Source organism: Cornus florida, unplaced genomic scaffold, assembly GCF_030987335.1.
Source record: "Cornus florida cultivar Cherokee Brave unplaced genomic scaffold, ASM3098733v1 CherokeeBrave_3.0.0_Hap2_Chr01, whole genome shotgun sequence".
Taxonomy (NCBI): domain Eukaryota; kingdom Viridiplantae; phylum Streptophyta; class Magnoliopsida; order Cornales; family Cornaceae; genus Cornus; species Cornus florida.
Genome location: NW_026775571.1, coordinates 106106703 through 106129872, shown reverse-complemented (window position 1 = coordinate 106129872; position 23170 = coordinate 106106703). Strand labels below are relative to the sequence as shown.

The 23170-nt window shown below is 34.7% G+C and overlaps 2 protein-coding genes across 6 annotated transcripts; one reads left to right on the top strand and one right to left on the bottom strand.

The window, feature by feature from the left end:
• The first annotated feature begins 6333 nt into the window (after nucleotides 1-6333).
• LOC132312032 (nuclear transcription factor Y subunit A-7-like) lies at nucleotides 6334-17413 on the top strand. Of its 5 annotated transcripts, none has more exons than XM_059810269.1 (6): nucleotides 6334-6482; nucleotides 7745-7805; nucleotides 13185-13330; nucleotides 15570-15671; nucleotides 15865-16029; nucleotides 16779-17413. In XM_059810269.1, exons 2-6 carry the CDS (start codon nucleotides 7778-7780, stop codon nucleotides 16962-16964), a joined length of 627 nt encoding a protein of 208 aa, XP_059666252.1. In that variant the 5' UTR covers nucleotides 6334-6482; nucleotides 7745-7777; the 3' UTR covers nucleotides 16965-17413. The 5 variants fall into 5 exon arrangements, with proteins under 5 accessions (XP_059666252.1, XP_059666238.1, XP_059666245.1 ...); XM_059810255.1 differs by having other exon boundaries at nucleotides 13170-13330; XM_059810262.1 differs by having other exon boundaries at nucleotides 6348-6647.
• A 725-nt stretch (nucleotides 17414-18138) lies between these two features.
• Nucleotides 18139-22041, bottom strand: LOC132312022 (uncharacterized). The gene is made up of 3 exons (XM_059810234.1): nucleotides 21872-22041; nucleotides 21563-21762; nucleotides 18139-18471 (listed from the first exon to the last, which is right to left on the bottom strand). Exons 2-3 carry the CDS (start codon nucleotides 21746-21748, stop codon nucleotides 18301-18303), a joined length of 357 nt encoding a protein of 118 aa, XP_059666217.1. The 5' UTR covers nucleotides 21749-21762; nucleotides 21872-22041; the 3' UTR covers nucleotides 18139-18300.
• Between the last annotated feature and the right edge of the window lie 1129 nt (nucleotides 22042-23170).

The following is a 23170-nucleotide window of genomic DNA, read 5'->3' as shown; positions in this document are numbered from 1 at the left end:
ATTTAAGTAGGACTTAACCTTTGTATGGTTAATCCAACTCCTTCTAAATTAGGTAGGACTTAGTGTTTGTACTAATCCATACCTAGTATGCCACCGTCCCATACCGGTGCATACAATCATCCAGTTCCATAGTTAATAACACAGCATAAACATGTATCAACTAATTTCCAAAAGAAACATAAATATAGTTTAACATATTTACAACCAATTTATGCATCCAATATACCATTTAAATATCACATTACAGTGCTTTATATATATATGAAAAGACTGTACATGTAGTTCCTCCAGTTAATATAGTTGAAGGAACAGTAATAAATACCAATCCACCATACTTCAAGATTTGCATATAAACAGTTTAACATGTGTACTACACATTAATCATCCTACATAAGGTTTAGAAATCCCTTTCCAGTCCCATTTTATTAAGTAAGACTGAAACCTACCACTCCTCCTGCACAACCATATCTGATGTAGTGGTTGATAAATTTAAAACATCCATTAATTCCATTTAAGCATACTTAATCTTCTAAATAGATAAACATATGCTTATAACATAGTTGAACATGCTTGATAAATTTAAACATGCAAAAGAACCCAAAACTTTGCTCAAAGCAGTAAACAGTTTACAAAGATTTCAGAGACAACTTCACATATGCAGTTTCTTCGTTTAGCCTTAGGTTGCTTCAAGGTTCAACACAATACCATTAACAATACCTCCAACCATTTTTACATCTCTGGAACTATTATACAACCCAATTTTACCCACTGAAACAACCCAGTCATCTTCCCATAGGTCCAGCAACAACCCAAAATCACGCAAAAGCAAGAAAAGAAGCTGGAGCAGCCTCCAGAATATTGGAGCCGCCTCCCTTCTTGGTGGAGCCGGCTCCTCCCTTATTGGAGCCTGCTCCACCCTTGTGGAGCAGGCTCCAATCCCTTGTAGAGCCGACTCTCACACCCCTAGAGCCGGCTCCCTCCTTTGGTGAGCCGGCTCTCTTCCTTTGAGAGCCGTAATTCCTTCTCTGGTTGTCTTCCTCACCTCCGGCTAAGTTCAAAACCTATTTAGTATTTTAAAACCTTGTTCCAGTGTTTATACACTATCCTAGATTACATGAGAAACCCCCCAACATGCATCAATAATCCCAATTAACTAAGCTTGAACCGAAGACACAGCATGCATCAGTTCACAGTTCTTTAAAAATTTGCACAGTTTGATTCACGAGATTTATTTCCGTTTGAACATGCATACAAGATAAATTTAATCATTAATCTGTTTTTAATCTTGGTGTAATCCTTAGAGTCTTTCTAAGTCTGTACAGAACACAGATTAAAGAGATAGAGTGGAAACAGAACTTGCCTTCAGTTTCAGACTGTGGAACTGCAGACCTCTGTCAACTCCGACAACGATGGTTGTCTAACTCCCTCTGCTGCTCCTAATTCAATCCCCAACCTTCTCCTTGAATTCTTCCTTCAATCCCCAAAGGTTCTCTCTGAAACTCTCTACAACTCTCTGTTTTTCCCTCTCTGAAAACCTGATACGTGAATGCAGGTTGTGTGATGTTTGTTTGCTAAACCCTAAACCCACATGAAGAAATATATTTATAGGCTTAATTCTCCAACCCTAATCCGTATATAGCTAGAGCCCTAATGCAAACCCTTAGTCGGCCCATGCAATTGTCCAAGTTACAATACACGGCGACTTAATACAACCTAGGTCGGCTACAGTAACTCCAACCCTAACTGACATATACGTAAATCAACTTAATTATATAATTTAACGTTTAAATAACTTCCACAAAAATATAATCCTAATCTAAAATAAATTAACATTTAACTTAACCCAATTCAAAATAATCCAATAACAAAAACAATAATATTAATAAAAGAAAACAATTAATTCAAATAAAAGGACAAACAAACAGATAATCAATTATCAAACAAATAATCCAATAAAATGACACATAATAAAATAAAATGCAATTAAATACAATAATTAAATTCCAGAACTGTCCTTTTAAAATTAGTGGTATTACAGTTAAGCCGTGGAATGCGAATGCATGCTAATGCCACTCCCCATTTTCATTCTCAAAACCATCACTTTCCAAATGTTAATACAGCCCGCCCTTTGGTAACCCCGCCGCCACACGAGAGGAGGATTGGCTAGTGTCCCTGACCCTTGGTAACCCCGCGGCATCATTATGGGGCCCAGCTAGCTCAACCACGCTAGGGCGACTCCCTAGTCCCCCCTAGGCTATATTAACCTCCGGCCCGTTAGTAACCCCGCAGCGACCGGGTTTGTATAAAACCATTTCCAAAACATTCATATCCCAAGAATCCCCTTTTTCATTTCAAAACCAATTCCTCCCACTTCATGCAACCCAATGATGCATTTGTATATATATATGCTTCATGGTTCCAAGATTAAGACATTTAAAGAACAACAACAACCACTCAAGCATATATCATGTTCAAAATTTCAAAATGGATTATTATCAAATTAAACACAACAAGGTAGCATCTAGACATATTTTTCACATAATACAAGTCACATTCAATATTATGAAATTCTCTAGACATCACTAATATAATCATTGATACAATTAACTCCTAAATTAAACACATTATCACACAGGGAAGGTATAATTCACAAAAGAATAAGAAAACATGAATTAAGATGCCCCTACCTCAAGTTTGCATCAAAACCCTAACAATTGGTACCTAGATTCGAACTCCAAGGAGAGCACTAAAACTGAAATTGCTTGTATGGATGCGTAGAGCTCGTCGTGCTCGTCGTCTTGCCTCAAACGGTACCCAATTCCGACAAGTAATGAAGGTGAAATCAAGGATCAAAGTTTGTCTCAAAAAGAAAAGAAAAATGGAAGAGAAATTGAGAGAGAATAGGGATTTACGGGGAGAGAGAAAGTGTGAAGCAAAATATTGGTCTCTAGACCACTTTTGAATAGTGGTGGGCCCCGAAATTTCTTTTTATTTACTCTTTTTCTTTAATCTTTCATTTTTTACACCACACAACTCATATAGTGCACCACTACATAAAAATACTACTCAATCCACATAAATTAAAATGCACAATGCAAATGGACCCAACCACAATCCCGAACACAACATGCGAAAAGACAGAAATACCTTTGTCTCCACGAATTATTGAAAAAATGAAAATGCCGAAAAATCAGAAACATCACAAATCTTACACAAATAGAGCGTTTAAGATTTATTACTTTAACTTCTCTTGAGATTTGGGTGTATACTCAACAAACTTTTCCTCTACATCAAAATAATAATAATTAAAAAAAAAGATAAATAAATAAATCATAAAATGACCAAGTTGCCCTTACACTTTTTCTTTTTTTTTTTTATTTATTAATTTATAAGATTTTTTTTTAGGAGAAAGTAAATTGGTAGAGAGAAAAGAGAAAGTAATAATAGAGATGAGATAAAATAAATAATATTTTTAAATTTATAATATATCTTATATAAAAATATAATTAATTTTTTATAGTCTTAAGAAGGTCAGACTAATAAACCTCACACGGTCGTACCCTCCCACTCTCAAAGAAAGTATGCGTAATTTACCCTATTCAAAACATTTTTTTTTTTTTGGTCATTCAAAGACTTAAAGGCCTAAAGCCAAGTTAAAAAAGGTATACAAATCTTGAACCAAAGCAAATAAATGAACAACAGGCTCTATATTTGTGAAGGAAACAGAGCATAACACTCTGTAAATGAAACCACCATGGAGAAAGCAGCAAACTGGAGAGACCGAAAAGTCTGGCCATCAGTACGGTAACCGTTCCAAAATTACAACCACAAGACGCTCCGACACACAAAACTCCGCACAAGATTCAATCAAGGAGAAAATGATCAAATCTAAGCATGGAAAAACCCAAAATCGGTCTAGATCAGATATCTAGCCGGAGAAAAAAAACAGATCTGCCCAGGTAAGTCAAAAATAAAACAAACAAGAGCAGATCTAACCGAACAAAACAAAACAAAAATGGAGTAAAAAAATAGTTACGGAACATACTTATTTAAACCCATATTATAATTGTGGGAGGCATTTAGCAGCTCCCCACTCTCATGGAAGGGAGGGCAGAGAGAAGAAAACGACGGCTGGGATAGAGGGAGAAAGGTAGAGAGAGGTGGGAGCGATTGTCTGTGGGTGGGCAATAGATCGACTATTCAAAACATACAAAAGTAGCAATACTACGTGGTAAAATTTCTTTCCATAAATGCAAAAATTTCGAAGCAAGAAATATGAAGAGATTTGTCGGGAAGTCCACTGCACGTATCTCTATTGCCTGACACGTGTAAAATGTTTCAGCCACTCGTTTGAAAGAAAGTTTTAAAAATATTCTCCAGTATAATATTATACATACATCTCAAAGTATGAATGATTGAGCTGTGCTACTCTACAAGTGGCGGCTGGACATAAAAGTTAAGTCAGGTATCCAATAAAAGTTTCCCAACAGTTCCATCCTAGAAATAAATAAATAAATAAATAAAAGAAAATGATATAAATCTAAGCATCATCTCATATAAATAAATAATGATATATATCTGTATTTGCAACTTTAAATATGATGATGTCGCGATGACGTTATCTCTTATTCATATAAATTTAGTCGAATGTAAATTTGTATCAATATTTTAAATAAATATAATAAATCAAAAAATTTAAGTCAATTTGTAGACTTCTTTTTTGACATTCAATAAAACGAATTTGAAATAGCATGACATATAATTTTTGAAATTATTTTCGAATAAAGTTAAGATGTGGATATCAAAAACCTTGTGGTTTAGTAGCATTTTCTATATCTTTCAAAATGAATGGTGGAGATTTGAATTTTCAAATAAATAAAGTGGGATGTGTGTTTATTACTAATGAAAAAAAAAAATGAAAAAAAAAAAGAAAAAGGAAGTTGTTAAGATATCAATAAGGTAAATCAATAAGAGGCCAAAATAATTAAATTATGCTATGTTTTATATATGTATGTATATTATATATATATATATACACACACACTTTTTATGGAATGGTTTTCTTGAGTCTAGAATATATAATTGCAATAATTTTTATTGTAAATATTAATTAAAAGAAAATTTTGTGGTATTTTGTTCATCTTGTATGGCGCCAACTTGGCGAGCTTTGGTACCCGTGCTGAGCATAATTGGTGATGGAAGTGATTGCAGGGGATGAGAGCCTAAAGTTTGAAGCAGTGGGCCTATTATATTTGTCACATCTTAGGCTGACCAGCCCTGTGAGGCCCACAAAGCTTCTGGCTGAGATTGCACCCTTCCCATCTGTCAGCCCAAACCCGTAACAGGACCACCACCACCTGTAACCACAAAAGCCCCATTGCCTCTTATCATCCCACATGGCACTGGATCCATTCCACTTCAACGGCCCAGATCTACCTTCACCCACACAACTTGCTCGACCTTTAACCAGTACTTTCGCAAACTTCAAAATTACCAAAAATAAAAATGAAAGTATAGCTTACATCCATATTTTGTTCATATACCTCTTTCCTTATATTCATTTATTTATTTTCCATTTATTTTTTATTTTTTTATGTTGCATTTGAAGGGGTCAAATTTGTTATTACATAATAAACCTTCACTTTTTTTGCTCCTTTTATTCAGATGTAAAATATTTTTTTACATATTTTTTATGTTTGTTTGTAATAAATACAAAGAAAAATATATTAAAATCTAACAATACTAACTTACATCAATTTTGGACAATTTATTTTATATGATGAATTTAAATTCAACTTTAATATAGAACTTTGTCAAATGTCAAAAAAATAAAATATTTATGTCGAAACAAACAAGTCTTATTTACGTAACTTTCAATTTTTAATTTTTTTTTTTTAACTAACTTTCTCAATTGTCAATTTCATAATGAATAAATCATTAAAAATTTCTTCTCCCAAAACTAAATATAAAAAGAGATATGGCTTAAAATAAAGAGTTAATTCTATAAGAGATTAAGACAAGAATGATAACGACTACAATTATATGTTATGATTGAATTGACTTTGGATAAAAAAAAATTAAAAAAAATTATTCAAACTTGTAATTCTCCCAATTATAATTTATGTTTTTTTTTTTCAATAAATAAATGAATTGTGATAACACCATAACTATATATAGGTCTCAATTTTTATAAACAAAAGAGTCATAGACCCTAATTAATTCATAAAGTAATGGTTAAAAGAGGTAAGATCTAGAGTATATTTGCAGCGCAGAGTAACTGTACCCTGGTAAAAGAAAGAGTTCGAAAGGTCTTGCTTTGTTTTTTTTTTTACAAAAACACACACACACACACACACACACACACACAACAAACACACACAACCAAACAGCTCGAAATAGAGAGGACCAGAGGCAGAGAATATAGCAGAGAACAGAGAACACAACAATTCGAATTGCCCGTGAATTTTCTCTCCGACTCTTAGGTAGATTCGAATTTTTCAAACCCTACTTTTTCTCATTCCTTCGATTCTGTTTGGTTGCTGAGAGAATTTTTTAGAAATAGAATCAAATCTGAATTTGGAATTTCAAGATTTTGGCTTCGTTGAATCATATCCTCTCTTTTATCAGCAATTGAATTATGGGGCTCGGTAATTTTGTTCAAAAACTCTTCTTTTCTTTTCTTTTTTTGGTTGTGAATTGCCATTTATTTTATCTGTTCTGGAGGTAACTGTGTTCAAGTTGAAGAAGTGTTAATGGAGGAAACTGAACTGAGTGGGAAGTGTTGTGGGTTTTGTTTGTTTATGTTTAATTTGAAGTGCATTAAGTCGTTTGGTTGATCATGGGTTATTTTCTGGGTATATATACGAGTCAATTGAGTTGATTAGATGGGTTTATATGAGCTATTTGGCTTACACTTTTCGGCTACTTGGTTTGTTATTGGTGATCGATGCAAGGAAGATTTCTGTTTGGTTTTTGTTGGTGGTTAATGAATTGTAGGCAAAATGACGAATAGTACTTAGGTTGTATCATATATTTGCTTGATTACCATGCTATTCTGATTCTGCATTAGGTATTCTAGGAGGATAAGAAGACATATTAATATTGTGATAATTCTTGATTTTTTATTTATTTTTATTATTTTTGATTTTTTTTTATTTTTTATTTTATTATTTTTTTTTAACTTTGCGACTTGCCGATTTAATTTGTCTCTGACTGCATCAGTCTTGTGGCAAAGTTTATACTTATGAAGACTGTTAATCTATTTAAGACTTTCAATTTAGATGGTCTTGTTTGCATGTTTCTCTCATTTTTCTCCTGCATGTAACTGTGCAATCTTATGCATATCTGAAGAATTGTTTGCACAATAAACTGCTAAATTTAGATTTTTTGGCTTCTTGTTGAGCTCATAAACTGCTCATAGACCAAAGTACTTTACTTCTTGGAATTCTTTTCTGTTCTTTCTTGGTTCTACAATTGTTATCTTCCCTCGCGCATTCTGTAACCTGAATATTAATGTCATTCCCTTTCATTGTTTTCTTGGGATGGTTTTGAGCTTTATAATTTTGGTTTGCTACACACTGATTTCTTTTGAATATTGGACAGTCCACCTGGTTTGGACCAATGAGCATGCCTTTTTTATGTGCTTGGTTGTAAATATAATAGTATGCTATTGGACTTCGGAAGTTGTTTGTTGAACTAATATTTTGGTATTACACTCGCCTAATTCTGCTGTTTGTGCTGCCAGATTTCATTTCAGGATTTTGTATGTAGCAGCATCATGACTTCTTCTGTTCAGGATCCTTCTGGTATTTTCCATCACAGAACTTGGACAGACTCATGTCTTATACTTCTCTTCTCCTTTTCATATTCTTTTTGGTTATTTTTCTGGTCCCACAATGCAAACTATTCCTGCATTGTTCTTTTGGGATTATGGGCATTTGAGGGTGGGTGCAAGGTGTTGCCATTAGTTGAGACAGGGTTTCAAAAGTTGTTAAAATCTTGGAAAAAGTGGAACTTTTTGGTAGTGTTAGTTTCTGTGTTTTTTCAATGTTTTTAATTGGGATGACAGACTCCTAAATAGAAACTATAGTATTTTGATGGTAAATGCTACTTCAAGTATTTACTGATTGAAGGTTTTTCTCCCTCTGCATGTTGTACTATAGTAGTGAGGATCAGAACTTTAGATTGGGAAGGGAAGGCTGAAATATCTTTAGCTTGTAGATGGTCGATGCCCTAATGAAAAACAGAATTATATGTATATATTGGGAGTAAATACTTGTCTGGTTACAAATATTTAGTGTTTAATGATAAGTATAGGGTTATTATGCTGCATCTACTGCAGAAAGTATGCCTTTTTTTTTAATTTTCTTTTATTATATGTTGCAATGAGACAGTTTATTGTTTGGCCAATCATGTTACCACAGTTGGTTGCTATTATTATTTGTATTATTGAAATATATGTGCAGTTTTAAGGTATTCATTTTTGTGTCATTGGATCTGTAGAAGTTCATGCACCGTCCTGTTTTCTTATTCATTCTACCTGTTTTATATGTTTTGGATTTGGATTTGGATTTGGATTTGAATTTGTAGCATTAGGAACATTTCACTTGAAGAACATTCGAGGTGTTTCGATTCGCTTGGTAGAAGGGAAGGAAGGGGAGGGATGGAGGAGATGAGGGTAGAGCAAGCTTCTATTGTTTGGTAGAGTGAAGAGGAAGAGGGGAAGGATGGGAGGATAGATGAGGCATCCGTCTCGGCCGCCATTTTTTGCTTCCATTTAACATTGGGTGGAACAAGAGAGAGAAAAAGGTAATTTGTTGATAAAAATAAAGTGACATTGTTACCCTTGTTGACTTATTTTAAAGGGCGTGTAGTGGGGAAAAAGGCTTTGTTGAGTGGAATTCCTATTTTAAGGGTACAATGATAAAATGATAATATCATCTCCTTCCTTCCCTTCCACTCAACCAACAAAAAGTGTAATGGACACCCTCCCTTCCCTAGGGATTCCCCTTCCATCCTTCCTCCTCTCCTTCCATCTTTTTCATTCCTCCCACCTAGAAAAGCATAATTTCCTCTCTTAAAATCAGAACTTTTTGGGAATACATTTGGTTTGGTGTTTGGGAAACATATCTATTATAAGCATCTTTCTCAGCTGATGCTGCTGATTTATGCTAGAAGAATGTAAATTGTCCATTCTTTAGAGGGACACCCCTGCAGCTTGAAAGAATAGGTTGCTGTACACTTAAAGGCTTTATTTTATTTTATTTTTTCCCTGTTTAATTCAAAATATATATATATATTTTTTAAATATAATTCTTTTGATGATGAGAGAAATAAGGCTCAAAAGATTCTAGGAGGCCTTGCTGAAGAAAATGCTCGGCTGAAAATTGCTATGTTTCCTTTTGGAATATTTTTATGCTTAAAATTGTTTTTCCAGAATCGATTGGATCAGGAAAGAAAATTTGAAACTGGAAATTATTTACTTCCTTTTATTTCCTTTTTTATTTTCTATTTGTTGTGTGCATCATTAGGAAAAAAAAATGTTTTGTCTTATGGAGCCAATTCCTGTTTTATACTGCTTGTTATGAACCAAACAAGAAAGTGACTTTGATAATAGTAGTGATAAAGTGACAATATCATTTGGGCCTTCTGTGTTGCTTATGAAAAGCAACGAGTAAAAATATCATAGTAAATGAAGTAGTGTGAGCTGCTAAAGTTTTTGGTGCTCAAAAATCTACTATTTTTTGTTATCTTAAGAAATACATGTTGACCCAATTAGTTGGGAAAAAGGTTTTGTTGTGTTTAAGATATAGTTATATACATGTCACTTTTTCTTATAAATTATAAGCATGCTGTAATAAATGCATTTATGTGTAGTAGCACTTGGAAAATGGATGTGTGTCTATGTTCTTACTTCTTAGACCCAAGAATCAAAAGCCAAGGGGGCATGCGAACTTTCTACTTCTTTACCTTACGTTCGTCTTGACAGATAGGTTAAACATTATTGTTGAAAGTAGGTGTTATTCACCAACAGGCCTATGGCCTAACGGTATTAAGCTCCTACTTCTCAAAGAGAGGTCAGGGATTTGAGCCTCCGTGGAGGTATGTGTGTGTCACCAACTAGGAAAAAAAAAGAAAGTAGGTGTTATTCCTTTCGTTTTGGGGACATTAAGGATTTTCATAGAGTCTCTAATTGGTACTGCAGGCAATCTATAAGTACCCTGCAATTCTCTTTGTAGTAAAGCGTAGTTATGGTGGACCAAGCTTAAAAAACTCTCATCGGTGTATCATCATGCTTATATGTCTAATCTTGTTTAAATTAGGTAACATTAGTAAAATATTTTGCGACACTATAAATCATATTGCTATCAAACCAACTTATGTTTGCCGTATTTGGTAGTAAGTTAGACGTGGCCTCTTAAGTGGAGGATATTCTTATGTCTTTTTTATTAGAGTCGTGATACGACGTCCGAAAGTCGGACGCATCCGACTGTTTTATGTGAGTGGGGGACGTCTTCCACCACTGTTTTATGTGAGTGGGGAACCATCTGATGTGTCCAGACTTTTACACACTATATCATTTTCCTTTATTAAGTGGATTAATTGTAGAAGGTATGGCTTCAATGGAGTATTTAAGTTAAATCACTGTTCAAGCTTCTACATTCCTCCAGCTAATGGGAGGGATCCTTATTTGCTGCCGAGGATGCAACACATAGAGAAACCTGTAATTTTACCTATCTAATCTTCCAATAAGTGCATGATTATGGAACTTCTGATTTTCTTTGGACATAACGACATTTAGCCGAGTTGTTTTGCTTGAGTAATCGTGTTGATACAACGCCACAAGAGTAATGTATTCGATACATGTCTGAACAATAAAGCTACTGTATGAGATGCACCCAAGGACAGTCTCCGAATGAAAGAAGACTGATTTGAGTCCTGATGGTTGTTTCTATATCCATATAATCATCAGTTCATCACATTATGTCCCTGAGAATGAAACTCAGGGTTTTAGAGGAAGATTGAAGTTTGGTCATCGGAAATTTAGACAGTAACACAAACATCATAGACTAATGGTGTAAACCCGGCTTGATTACAGATAGTGCAAGTGTTCTTAACAGTTGTTTGTCTTAAAATTCCAAACTCAATTATGACATCATAACAATCCATGATGTGTATTCATAACTATTTTGGTGTCTAAAGAACAATCTTGGATTATCTGATGCAAATTGATCGCAAAAAAGAACATTATCAGCATTTTATAAAATTTATCTTTTTTTAAAAAAAAAATCTAATTCAGCCAACTGGTTTTGCTTTTCTGCCGTTGCACCCGTGTACTCAACTCTGTTTTAATATCCTGAGGTTTGTGATCGAGCAAATCTGACCTCAGAAAATACTCTTGCTTCGCGATGACATGTTTTGGCTTGGGAGTGGTAACTCAGTAGTTAACTGTTCATTGTGTTAAGTTAGTTCATTATGTGTGTTTTTAATATCTCCCATGTAACTTTTCATCATTATTGTGGGTTTTACTGTTAGAGAGGATGTAGACTAGAGCTCCCATGGTACTTGTGTACTTTAGACACCTTACCTGCAGCAGTCATTAGGTACTTCAGTACAAAATTGTGGTTTTGATTATGATATGTTTAGGTCCACAAATTGCTACTTGAGCTAGCCAGAACAAAACATTATTTCAGTACTCACTACACTAGCTATATGGTGCTGATAAAACTGAGCATTGATATTATATTAGGGGTGAATAAAAATTCACTTAATACTCATTCGTGGTTTTTCTGTCTTAATCGCATTTAACATGTCAAATCTTGAGTCCATTAGTCTTTTCTGCTATTGAATGATGTTAAAATACGTAAACACATACTAATGATAGAAATATAATTACTTTGTTTTGACTTCTGTGGGATCTTTGTTTTCTTTATTACGAAATATTAAATAGTTTTCCTAGATAATCTGAAAGCCTCATGGATCATAATTTGATCCATAACACCAACTTGTTTAATGCGAATGGGGATGGTTTAGTTTGGGTTGGCCAACTTGTTTCTATAAACTGAGTCCAACGATTCCTAGTTGAGATTCTTATAGATGAGCTCGTGTTTTGATAAATAGCAAGGTTCTTTTGTATTCAATCCAAGGTATATGCTTTTATTTTTTAACAACTTTTTGTTATTATTATTTATTTATTTATTTATTGTTTTGGGGTAGGGGGGGAGGGGGGTGTCCATGGCTTTTTCCATATCTTGCATCGATTATGTATATGGTACAACCAGTATGTTGCTCACAGAATGATTGCCGGATGAATGAAATGAAGAAGTGCTCATGGCTTGTTTGTGACCATAGAGTTCAAATTGCTATTTTGCAGTTATAAGGCCAACTGTGCCTCATGTTCAAACTGTTGATCAATTCAGAAATAACATAGTGTGAAAAAGTGTATCTGAGACGAGGATGATGAGTGAGTGAGTGGTGCATTCATGAGAAATTAGAATGGCGCCAATTGAGCATATGTCATCTGAGATGGTTTGTTTATGTGCAAGTGCAACATGACGTAATTAACATATTGAGATGGACGAGTGATATACTCCAATTTGAAGTGCCAAAAAGGATGACAAAGAACAAAAAATGCATGGGTTGAACCCATGATATAAGACTTGGTTGATTTGGATTAGTTATTAATTTGGCTTCACTAAGGATGGACTGCGGAGGACAGATCTAGGTAGCTGATCTAATATAGTAAGTAATAAGGCTTGTTGAGTTAAGTCAGGTCAAATTAGGGCTGGGGTAGTTGTAGTACCAGGGCTTAAGTGAGGGGGGATGAGAGATATATGCTTGTGGTGGTTATTCTCCTTGTGTGTAAGGATTTACTGCTAGATGATTTGTTGGGCTTATTGAGGTTCTTGGTTTCCAGTTGTTCTTACAATTTTCGAGTTTGTCTGTACAGAGATCATATATTGTGAAAAGGAAATTTGCATTATTTTGCTTATAATGGTCGACTATGTTGTTGATACCATGGAGCAGGAGTCCCTTGCTTTAATTGAAATCTTTCGGGTTATAGCTTATCCTTTACTTGGTATCTTGGGTTGACTTTTTTTTGCAAATTTTCTATTCTTCTGTGCATTATGCTTTTGTTATAAAGTACAATATCTTTTGATTCTTATCAGAAAATGGTTGTCCAGAAAACAATGAGGTTGATGAGCAGCAAAAGAACTCAGTACCTCAAATCCAGTCTTCGTCTCCTTCAACTGGGATCACTCATCGTGCCATTACAACGCCAAATGTTCAGTATCCAATGCCTCCACAACTTGGAGTTGGAAATGCTATGGTACTATTTCAAGTGTTAATTTTTTTAAATATCAATCTTGCTGTTGAGAGAACCTAGTACAGGAATTTCTAAATCTGACATCATTGAAAAATATATTCTGTTTAGTTGCTCATATATTTTGCTGATATTATTGGAGCTTGAAATTTGTTTAATTTTTAAAGTTCGCTTGTTTTGTAGTCCATTTCTGTTATCGTTTTATCTTGCAAAAGAACATACTTCCTCTTCTGCCTTCTTTGTCCATAATTTCTTTTGCAGTTACCTTGTCATTATGATCTGAAGATTCAGTCTCCCAGTGCCTAAAAATATATCTTATTGCTTCATAAATATGTTAATAACATTAAATAATTTTATGAGCCTTTTTATATTAATTTCAGCAAATTTTTTTTTTTGATAGGATGAGATCATTATATTGGAGTTTGGATATCAATATGAGTGTAATACTGACAGACGTTCGTGAGCAGATATTCTAAAACAAAAACTAAAAAGATCATTTGGACCTTGGAGAATAGCGCAAAAAAGAAAGAGAAAAATGGAAATAGGGAACTCATAGATTAAAGGTCATGGAATGTCAACACGCAACTGTGATCCTATAGATTGGTTCCAGATGTTTTAATTTAGAGAGTTATATTCATGGCATGAACGTATATGCAAAATTAGTTACTCTGTTTAGATGATCCATCAAGTTCTAATACTCAAGAAATTAGTTTTGGCTCTGCTGGAGTGCTATACTTCTGTGGGCAGTTTTTTCAGTTTCTTGCTTATTGTTGAAGATTGTATTGTTAATTGTTATTTTTCAGGGTGTTGTTTAAGTGATGAAGGAATGGTAATGGTGGTATGTGTCATTTGCAGTACTGGTAACAGGTTGGGGATGGTCATGCTAGCAGAAATTTCAGGCTATGATAGTTCGGTGTGGGGGTGGTTGTAATGTTGCCGGGGATGGCTTGTGAATAGTAAAAATATGATGGTGGTGATGTTTTTTGGGTTGGCAGGTGCTGCTGATGGCAATGGTGTGGGAAGTGGTGATAGACTGCCATTGTAACAATAGCAAATCCAGAATTATTATTATTCTTTTTGGTGGTGGGGGTGTGGCGGTGGGCAACTTACACGATGATTTTAAATTTTAGAGATTCCTATATAATCCTGACTGCCCAAATATGGATTTTTTTTATTTTTCTAATAATATTTTCATTGCAAAAATATTTAATGGATTAGTTCACTTAAAAAATGTCTCTTATTAAAAAGAACTTTCCCCCTCCGTTCCACCTTAATTGTTCCACTTTCTATTTTTAGATGTCTCAAATAAATGTCCCTTTTGGAAAATCAATATACTTTTTTACAACATTCCCAATTCGTAGAGAGGTAGCACACCAATTAATTTTTACAAAGTAAATTTTAGAGGGACAGTTGTTGAAATTCAATTTTTTTTGTTAAAACAATGTAAATGTTGGGACTTGGGTATCAAGTGAGAGCACTTGACATGCATTTTGTTTATCATTAGATACTCATTTTTCTCTATTTTCTCTCTCTCTCCTTTAATCAGAGTGTCTTTTCCTACCATGCATATATCTTGGATGATGTAACATGTATGTTGGTTTGTGGTAGTTTTTATCAAGTGGGTAGCTATTCTTCTCTGCTTTGGATAATGCTAATATCTTCTTTAGAGATATTCCTGTTAGTAAAATTTCACTTATATAATAGTCATATTTTATAATTCTAACCATTGTACCGCCTTTCAGATCAAGTCATAAAAGTTGCGCACTTTGACATTAATAAGAATTTTGTTGGGTTTTAGGGAGAGATCATAGATCTTTGGAGGAAATTGTTGATTTTTTGGCCTCTTTGAAGGATTGAGTGGCTTTTTGTATTGTTCTTGGGTTCCGCTCCCCCTTGGAGTGTTTTTTTATAAATTTTTTTATTTATTTATCAAAAAAAAAATAAGAATTTTGTTGTTTTGCCACCCAAAGAGTCTGCTTGTTGTTTGTTAAGAGTAGATAGTAACTTTTTAAGTGGCATGTGTCATGGGATTTTATTATTCATCCTGGTCTTGTCTGATGCAAAAGTTCTTGATGAAGTACTAAAAACCGAAACAGCTGTCGGAATGGTCCCAGTTCTTTACTTGGACTATTGAGAAAGTTTGGAATAGAAATCCAATTTCTAATTTAACCTAGATTTCGTGTAGAAATTTTGATAATTGTTTTTTTACCCTTCTATAATTTAATTGAAATGCCATATGTCTCAGGTGCAGCCGGCTTACCCATATCCAGATCCTTATTATAGAAGCATCTTTGCTCCCTATGATGCACAACCTTATCCTGTTCAACCTTATCCTGCAGAACCAATGGTATGTTGCTTTTCTCATTTCCATGTACCAAAAGTATCATTGATCTCAGTAATAAGTGGTTTGCAGTAATATCAAGATGGCACTTTGCTTCTTTTTTATTTTTTGGTTGGGGGATGTAATGCGAACATGCTTTGCTTTTAAATCTCGCTTATAAACATAGATCTTCTGATTGTTCAATGGTGATTTGTTTCAGGTTCATCTTCAGTTAATGGGAATTCAGCAAGCTGGTGTTCCATTACCATCAGATGCAGTCGAGGAGCCCGTGTTTGTCAATGCAAAACAATATCATGGCATCTTGCGCCGTCGCCAATCTCGTGCAAAAGCTGAATCAGAAAATAAAATGCTCAAGTCTCGGAAGGTATATAATTAATGATTTTAATGGTAATTTATGAAAAAAAAAAAAAAATTGATTTAATTGTATATATTTTCTCTGTTTTATTTTGATACAAATAATGTTTCATTCCATGGCTTCCTTAGATCTATGGGTTTTACTTCTAAATACAGCTTTCTGCTGATTCTTGAACTTGAACTGTCTAAACAACCTATATGGCTATATCGCAAAATTGGACATTTTGATCTCTATTCCTTGGCATGAAACCATCATGAAATGGATCCTATATTATGCTAAAGCATTGATGATATTTTAGTTAATTGGTTCACTGATATTTTCGTTTCGAAACATAAGGTAGATATGAATGAGATAATAGTGACCATAAAAATTCCATGCTGCAATGTTACTGACTTACTGCTATACCTACATTAAGATGTGTGTGTTTTAATCACCGGTCAACTGTGTGGGAAAAACCGCAGACTACCACATAAGGTAGATATGAATGAAATAATCGTGGGAATATCACTGCCTTTGCAACCATAAAAATTCCATACTGCAATGTTACTGCTATACCTACATTAAGATGTATGTGTATTTTAATCACCAGTCAACTGTGTGGGAAAAACAGCAGACTACCACCACCCCTCCAGATGCGTATAGCTCTGTGATGAAACAAAGCTTTGGGCCTCTATCAAGATTAAAATCTCTTCCTTTTTAAATCCATATTATTTTAGCAATGATTCTTTTGGGGCTTACAATTTAAAGTAAATGTGCAGCCATACTTGCATGAATCTCGACATTTGCATGCACTGAGAAGAGCAAGAGGATGTGGGGGCCGTTTTCTCAATTCAAAGCAGAAAGAGAACGAACAGAATGAGATGGCATCGGGTGACAAGATGCAGCCCAACATCAATCTCAACTCCGACAAAAATGATCTTGCTTCCTCAGATAGCACTTCTTGATATTTTCAAAGCAATGGTGATGTTTAAGCAATGGGCCTTGGAAAGCGGTTGTATGCCATTAATGGCCAGGAAACTAGGGTTCCAAACCAGCCTTAATAGTCCCAATATCGCTGGTTTATAGGTTAGTCAGGGTGTACTTTCAACTAAATAGTGTGTTTAGGTTTTTCTGTAGGGAGATTGCAGAGATAGAAGCGGAGTGTAGTGCGCAATAGATTTCATACTAGCTTTGTGCTCTTTCCTAGGGAGTGATGGTTGAGTTTGCTGTGTGGACATTTCTTGCCACTTGAAGGTCTGGTTGGGTTGAAGATATTTCTAACAGAGAAGTCTTGTTAGTTGTTTTCATTTAACTATGGTCTATTAGAATATAAGGTTGGCTCTTTGTTGTGTAATATTAGCAATTGGATTTATACTGTTATAAAATTTGAATAAATGTGGTAGTTTGACTAAAATTGATTATACCATAGGCAGGTTAATGGCATAATACCTTGAATGACTACTGCAACTGGAATGTCCTCATGTCTGCTCAGAACCAAGAAAATTTGAGAAACTTGACATTTGAAAGTTTAGTGCAATTGTGTTTTTATTGAATCCATACTCCCAAGGAAAATGTTTCTGATGCGCGAAAACATAGGCCAATTAATCATTTATGAGATGATACAATGTACACTCACAAAGATTTCATTGATCTTTCACAGAGAGAAGAATTAGGCCTTCCATCATCCTTGTAAGAATCAACAGCTCCTCTTCAATTTATTTTAGCATTTGAGATCAAATTAGAACTACTACTTCACACATTTTTATTGAAACCAAGGCACAAATAATAGGCAAAAGCAACAAAGGCCCTGTGAAACCCTAGTTTGAGGTGCCGCCTTAAAAAATGTTGAAATGGAGTGTCTTGAGAGGACAAAACTTTTGGATAATTGTGCACTTTATGGCAAATATGATTACTTTGAATCACCTATTTCCAGAAATGATTGGTTTGGCTCCCAACTGGTTTTGAGATTTGATTGTGGTAATTTCCCCCATTTCTAGAAGGCTTCTTGGCTAGATTTAACAATTAATTGATAAGTTTTATGTCAACCATTCTTGCATGAAATCATCTACTGCTGAACAACCTTTGTAAAGTACATAGAAGGCTCACATCAAAGCAGACAAATCAGTGCATAGAGAGCTCTGACAGAAAGATATAGCTTGGTCTATTTCATTATAAAACATGTCCCACATGTCAACATACTCAAAAGTTTAAACATTTTTAAGACAAGTCAGAAAAACATAAAAATGTATCTAAATCAGCTCAGTGAAAAAGATAATCATTCTAAAACTTATGCCCTCCAATTCATCCTACATTCTTGGGAGGTATCACCTTGTTCCCAGGGAAGGCGCTGCGAGAGACGTCCACCAGGGCCTTGAAGCTATATGGTTCGTGCATAGAGAGCTCTGACAGAACTTTCCTGTTAAGTTGAATGTTCTCCTTCATCAGCCCGTGCATGAAGTTGCCATAATTAACCTGATATGAAACAAAATAAATAAAACAAGATAACACAAGTCAGCATAGCATCACTTATATGTAGCTAGAAAAGAAAGCTCTCTAGCAGCTTGGTTCATACAGGTAGGTGAATAAACCAGTCAAGAATATGAAAAGAAAATCACCACAAGGTTCTGCATCTCAACTTAAATTAGTAGTAGTACATCTCATGGCACCAATAGTGGTGTGACCATACAACCTTTGTGTTTCCTAATCCACCGTTCATGAAATTTTTTCCAGTTCTTATACACCATAGGCTTCCACTCTAGAAAATACTATTACTGAAGGAAGCATCGATACGAGGAGAACAAGGCTGATTTTATTTGATCCATATAAAAAAGTTAGCAGATAAATGGTTAGGATAATACCCTGACAGCATCATGATATTCTTAGAAATGCGACCAAATCAAGTCATAGTTTTTGTTGACAAGGGAAAGTGTAACTAATGAAAACAAAGATCATCAAGAACAGTGTAAATTAAGACAACATTATACAAATCTTATCTCTAGCTATCTTTTATCTTAGCAATTTCTTCTACAGCAACGACAATACACTATTGAAATAATCATAGCACAAACCAAGGAATGGGAAGGCATCATTCTACAAAAGCAACAAGTAATCAAACCATAGCCAAAGATATCTGGATACCTCCTGGACATGACGCTCAATCGCTCACACCTCACATTGGCTTTCCAGGGTTCTTGTTTAAAACCTTGTAAGAATGATGACATTACCAATGGACAGGGAGAAGTACAGACCAAGAGAAGACAAGGTGTCCTAAAAGAAAGAATAACACCCAACTGACAACAAAACACTGGCAAAGATATTCGGACCCTAGTTGTAAGAATCCTACTTATGACACTCCCTTGGAACCCTCCAGCAATATAATTCCCAGACAAGGGGCAATTAATACTGGTAGAGAGCCATTGTAAACAACCGATACATCGCAAGGTTAAGGCCTCAAAACTTTAGTAGAACTGTGGGAAAGAGGATTAATATTTAAAATTTTAGCAAATATTTCCAATGTTATCAGTAGTATATTCTATACATGAGTTGGTAGCTTAGCGACGATAGCTCATATTTAGCAGAAGTGTGGGAAAAGAGCAACGAAGCTCAGGATAAAAAATCTCTAAGTACTACAGAAAGGGTCAAAGCTAAGGCAGGAAAAAAGTCGTTTACTACCATCAATTGAAAGAGTCGAAGTGAAGTGGCATGAACATTACTTGCATGGTCTTTCTCCCAATTTCTAATAGCAGTAACTACTACTAGTCTACAACTGTACAACAAGTCCAAAAACAGTGCAAAATTATATGGAAGCAGATGTATGACACTATTAAATGTGTTTGTTCCTAGTGGTTAACAGATTCCATACATTAACAAAAGAAGATCATGCTCTTTTGACATTTCTTTAACACTCATTTGCAATTATATGGAGGTAAAAACCGAAAATTCGAGAATGACATGTGAGCAGTTTGTTATCAAAAGAACAAATTGCCTTCTCCACCTCAAGGTGATGCACACCTTGGTACTATCTCGGGTATTGTAGACATACCCTCATTTCCATCCAGAATAATTTTAAATTTCCTTCTTCAACCCAACAAATTCATTATCAAAACTGCGGGTGCGCTATATGAATCCTATTTTTCTAAACTCAGTAATATGTTAGGAAAGTAACAAAAATTCTCCATTTTACCATATCATGCACGTTATCCTAATAGTAGTACATAACTAAGGTAGTTTGCTTTTGAAGGCCATTATGCATGTGTTCTGTAACCTCCACTCAACAATTGAGTGCCAATGAAAACCTAAACATGAGCAGGAGTTGTTTAACCATGTTTCTTCATATCTGAGCAATCACAACCCCTCCCCAACCATCTTTACTCCTAAATGTCATGTCTTTATTATCACAATGCCATATGCCTATCTATCACCACCTGTAACCATTTGTCCACCATTTTATTCTCCATACTTGTTTCGTTCATCTGTTTGCTTTAAATTTTCCGTTTTTCATTTTTACGTTCCTAGATACGGTACAAAGCCACAAGTCAGTTTCAGCACTCTGATGCTACATATATATGTGGTGATATATAATGATTAGTTACACAAATGAAAATTTGAAGATGATAAGATAATGGATGGCACCATAAAGAGTATGGTCTATCGGGTAATTTAATGTAATCATCACTGAAATTTTCATGTTTATCTTGACAAACGGTTGACTGCAGCTCAAATATAGCAAATGAATCCCATTATACATCATACATAATAACATATCACAGTATGATGAATGTTTAACTTTAAATCAACATGAAGTCCATTTTCAGGGAATCATAGAATCAGTAACTGATAATGGCATAAACTATTACACAATTAACAGTATATTATTCCAATAAAAAGAAATTCCCACAGCTACATGAGCATGACAATAAGATTCTATAATGATCAGCAAGGAAAGAAAGTAAAACACACAGCACAATTAAATACTGAAGAGGCGGATATTCTGCGGGTGAAGATACCTAATATGAAAACAGGGTATCATAGAACACAATTTCAAATATGCTGGATTATTATTTTTTTTTTTTCTCCCTACGTTGGATTATTGAAACTTGCCTATATAATTACACACCCTATGCCATGCTTACTGTACCAATGTGCATCACAACTCTGTCACACTTTGATCAGCAAGAATTAGAAATGAAACTGCTTAATAATCTTTCACATGTGCTTGAGTGGAAATGTAGGAGAAGCAAAAGAATATATTTTTCCACTCTCATAATTCACATTATCTAGATCCTTCAAACGCACTCTAAACACAAGTACCGAATTCAGCTGAATTGAATATTTTCAATTTTAGTGAAACCAAAAGAAGAATAACAACAAATGCCCCAAAACCCTTTCTTTTTCCTGTCTTTGATTGGCAGGAAAACAGAAAAGGAAGTGAAGTGGAATAGTTGATCAGTAATACAATTGTTCACACAGTATCAATCTAACCAAAAAACTAAACTAAATGCTTAACCATAAAGTCTGTAATCATTGGGAAGCTAAATACTAAACTAAAAGATAAGGAAATTACTCCGTGTTGGCGAGAGCCGGCGTTGATGCGTTCAATCCAGAGGGAGCGCATGTCACGCTTCTTGTTGCGACGGTCTCTGTACGAGTACTGAAGGGCCTTCTCAACCCTCTCTCTTGCGATCCTAATGCAGTTCTTTGCCCTCCCTCTGAAACCCTTCGCTAGCTTGAAAATCTCCTTCTTGTTCATCTTGGACTCTCTCTCTGTCAATGTAGATACGGAGACATTAGGGTTGGGAAGGTGAGAGCAAGAATATAAATTCAAGATATCAGTAAAAAAAGAAGGGAGAGAGCAAAGTTTAAAAATTAATACCTGTAAATTGATGAAATTTGTTCTGGAGCGTCCCTGGGTTCGAATCAAAGCTCAAATGAGTTCTAGAGAGAGAGACTAATGGCTAGGGTTTCAAACCTTCCGGTGACTGTGTTTAGGGATTCTCTGTGAATGGTTGATGAAGGTGAAATGGATTTGGTCGATTCAGGAGAGGTGATCTATATTCCAGTGGAAAACGGCGTCGTTTTAGCACTTCAGGTTTTTCGCCAGTCGAATTTGACTAGTGAGACTACGATTTGTTACACACAAACACCATGGGACTGTGTGTTTCAACTTTCAATCACAGCCCTTGTTTCCTTATACTCCGTAGTCCGTATCACTTACTTTTTAGGGTAAAGTATAATGATCACGAGAATTGCTATATGGATATGAGTTGGTTATTTTTTGTGGGTTATTTTTTATTTTTATTTTTATAGATAATGATAATTGTCATTTAAACAATGCCTTAAATGGTTTGAAAAATTATCTCTTAATATTAAAATTAAATTTATTTTAAAATATTAAATATGTTAAATATCAAAATTACCTTGAATAATATGACTCACGGCACCAATTTATTATGCTGAATTTCTTTATTTTTTCTAATAATTATAACTCATATGTATGGTGTGATTTTTGTGGCTCCAAGGATCAAGAGTGCATGTCCAAAACTAACCATGTTTATAACCCATATGCATCAACTGTATGGTCTCCCCCTTGAAGTTTAGTAGAAGGTAAATGACAATCAAAATTAAACGCATTATGTATCATTTAAAAATTTATTAATCCTATTTTTCACAAAAAATGTAAGCCAATGAAATTTGAATTATATTATTCTTAGCGACTCAGAGATGCAAATAGTTCAAAAAAAAAAAAAAAAAAAAATGGGGCCCTGGATAATATTAATATATGACAAATTTGACGGCAAACCAATCATGTTTCTCAACACCTTAGGAGTTTGGAAAAAGCCGCAATTTCAATCAAGGGTTAGAACTAGCTCTCAACACTGAACCCTAGATTGGCAAAGGTGGGATCAAAACTCAAACTCAAAATAAATATATTTTTGGGCTTGACTAAGCTTTGGGCTAAGAAAGCAAGGCATCAAAATTCAAGCCCATAACCAAAACTCAAAACTCGGCCAAAATGGGAAAAGGTCTGGCCCCTGGATAATATTTGGGAAATAAGTTTTGTTTCATATGTAGTGTAGACTATAGTGAGAGAAACTAAACGCCAAGGCAGTCAAATTTCAGAGAATTTAAAGCTAATATATAGTAGCATTTCAATTTTCAGCTGAAAACTTCT

Bases quoted from the DNA above. Each gene is read 5' to 3' on its own strand.
- LOC132312032 (XM_059810255.1), top strand. From the start codon at position 7,778: ATGACTTCTTCTGTTCAGGATCCTTCTG. The intron at 13,331-15,569 runs GTACTATTTCAA...CATATGTCTCAG, and splicing joins TTGGAGTTGGAAATGCTATG to GTGCAGCCGGCTTACCCATA. The intron at 15,672-15,864 runs GTATGTTGCTTT...GATTTGTTTCAG, and splicing joins CTTATCCTGCAGAACCAATG to GTTCATCTTCAGTTAATGGG.
- LOC132312022 (XM_059810234.1), bottom strand. From the start codon at position 21,748: ATGAACAAGAAGGAGATTTTCAAGCTAGCGAAGGGTTTCAGAGGGAGG. The intron at 18,472-21,562 runs GTAATTTCCTTA...GTTTCATATCAG, and splicing joins CCGGCTCTCGCCAACACGGA to GTTAATTATGGCAACTTCAT.